At 42.4% G+C, this 2,056-nt stretch overlaps 1 protein-coding gene across 1 annotated transcript in view; it reads left to right on the top strand.

Moving 5' to 3' along the window:
• Positions 1-2,033, top strand: part of si:dkey-12e7.4 (uncharacterized protein LOC558132 homolog) — a 4,208-nt gene extending 2,175 nt beyond the window's left edge. Inside the window, exons 4-6 of the mRNA XM_035664966.1 lie at positions 561-734; positions 1,026-1,136; positions 1,785-2,033. Coding sequence (XP_035520859.1) covers positions 561-734; positions 1,026-1,136; positions 1,785-1,898 — 399 coding nt within the window. The 3' untranslated portion in view covers positions 1,899-2,033. The remainder of the gene's footprint in view (positions 1-560; positions 735-1,025; positions 1,137-1,784) is intronic.
• Positions 2,034-2,056: the final 23 nt, after the last annotated feature.

The raw sequence follows: 2,056 nt of genomic DNA, 5'->3' as shown, positions 1-2,056 counted from the left end.
TGGCCCTTCACGAAGGGTTACATTTTCCACTTTTTATTGAGAGGTGTTGATTCAACTTTACGGTATTTTGGAGGATGTAGTTTGTGGTGTTGAACTGTATTACATTGTTATACTGACAGGTTAGGTGTGTCTATTGTTTAGCATACTTTCATTTATATAAATGGGTTGTCAGTGCAACGCAATACAGAGTGTAAGTTGGACGTACTGCCACCGGATGGCACTGTTTTATCCCTCCCCACAGACTGTGCAGATAGTGTGTTTTACTCTGACTGCAAATGTTTGGCCAGTTTTATCATTAAAACTTGCAGGTGTAGTTTTGTTACTAATATTATGTATTGTTTGCGGTGTCTATTCTGTTATTAGAATCATCTAAATAAAAATGTAATCATTTTCAAACTGCACACCTGGTAATTGTAACAAGATTTTGCATATCCATGAGGCTCGGATGCAATATCATTTACAGCTTTGTTCTCAACATACTGATCTCCCTCTCATAGACAGGCTGTACAGTAGCTTGAGTCCTAGCTCAGCTGTAATGTGCTCTGTTCTGCCCCTGCCAGGCCTTCCTGCCTCTGTTGAAGCAAGCTGCGTCCAGAGGAGGAGCAGGTGGCACAGGGAGCATGGGCATCCAGAGGGCAGCAGTCATCAACGTGACCTCTCTGCTGGGCTCTGTGGAGCTCAACTGGGGGGAACGGGCCAACAACTTCAAATGGTACCCCTACAGGACATCCAAGGTACTGCTGCCATGAGACCAATACACAAATACATTTGCTCAGTACCTGTTAATTAAAAAGGCTGTTAAAGCGTATATGCTAGGTTAACTCTGCTTTGGTATGACTACAGAATGGGAGCTTCGGCTGTTTCTGGTTGGGTCATCTATTTGTGAAGAAAGCCTGGAGTGCTCTTCTGATTAAATTGGCAACAAATGATTTTAGGAAAAATGTGAAATATCAGCTGCACCTTCTGGAAGTGAGTCGGGTTTTGCGTTGTGTTGCCTAGTAACTTGTTTCTGCTTGCCTTCTCAGAGTGCCCTAAACATGGTGAGTCGCTCTATGGCTGTAGACCTGGAGCCTCATGGGATTCTCTGTATGGCTATACACCCTGGCTGGGTCCGCACTGACATGGGAGGGTCGCAGGTAAGGGCCAACTCTGTCACAGTGTCTTCGGGATGGCAGCCAATAATAATTCCCTTCACAGCATGCCATTCCCTCTTTGTGTCCTTGCACCCGCGTACAAGGACAGTCGACACCGTTGAGACTAAAAGATTTTTGTTAATCAGATGTTGTCTAAGAGAACTTTTCCCTACATACCGCTGCCTACATTTAAACACACCTGCAGCTTGGGAGTGGCCTTGCGTGGCAATGGGGCCACATTCTGGTTGTTGTAGGTTTTCTGACTTCTGAGCAAAAGGGAATACCACAGCCCCTTTCCTCTATTTCTCTGGTCATGTAGCACCCGTTTTAAATATGTTTGATCTTTCTACTGCATAGACAGCCCAGTTTTATGAGAAGACCATCTTTCCAGGAAATAACGATCTGTGACTAAAGCATACCAAACACTGAGAACATGGAATCTCCTCATTTAGTGAGAAAGAACCTACAGGATCTATTGATTAAAATAGATCAGCTGTAACACTGTGTTGTGTGGTAAAATTGTCTTTTTCCGTTGAGGAGCTGGTGCACATTTTATATTTACTTCACATGTTAGTGTCCTGAGTGATATTTGGATTATTGTATTCAAATTTCTAAGAAGTGTGTCTGAATACATTTTCTGTCTCTTTCCAGGCTCCACTGAGTCCAGAGGAGAGCGTTTCTTCCGTCTTGTCTGTGATTGGTGGACTGACTGAAAAGGATAATGGGTCATTTCTGAACTTTACAGGAGAGGTGTTGCCTTGGTGATCCTTTTCATCAAAGTAATGAGTAGGATGATTATTATTATTATTAATAATAGATCCTAATGGCTGTTTATTCAGTTCGGAATAACTTCAGCTATGCAAAAGTGTTACAAACAGTGAGTGTTAATAATCTTAATGGAGCTCTATATATATATATATATA

The sequence above is a fragment of the Morone saxatilis genome, unplaced genomic scaffold, assembly GCF_004916995.1.
Source record: "Morone saxatilis isolate NCDOM2014 unplaced genomic scaffold, NCSU_SB_2.0 Contig2, whole genome shotgun sequence".
Taxonomy (NCBI): Eukaryota; Metazoa; Chordata; class Actinopteri; family Moronidae; genus Morone; species Morone saxatilis.
This window is presented reverse-complemented; position numbering and strand designations above follow the sequence as displayed.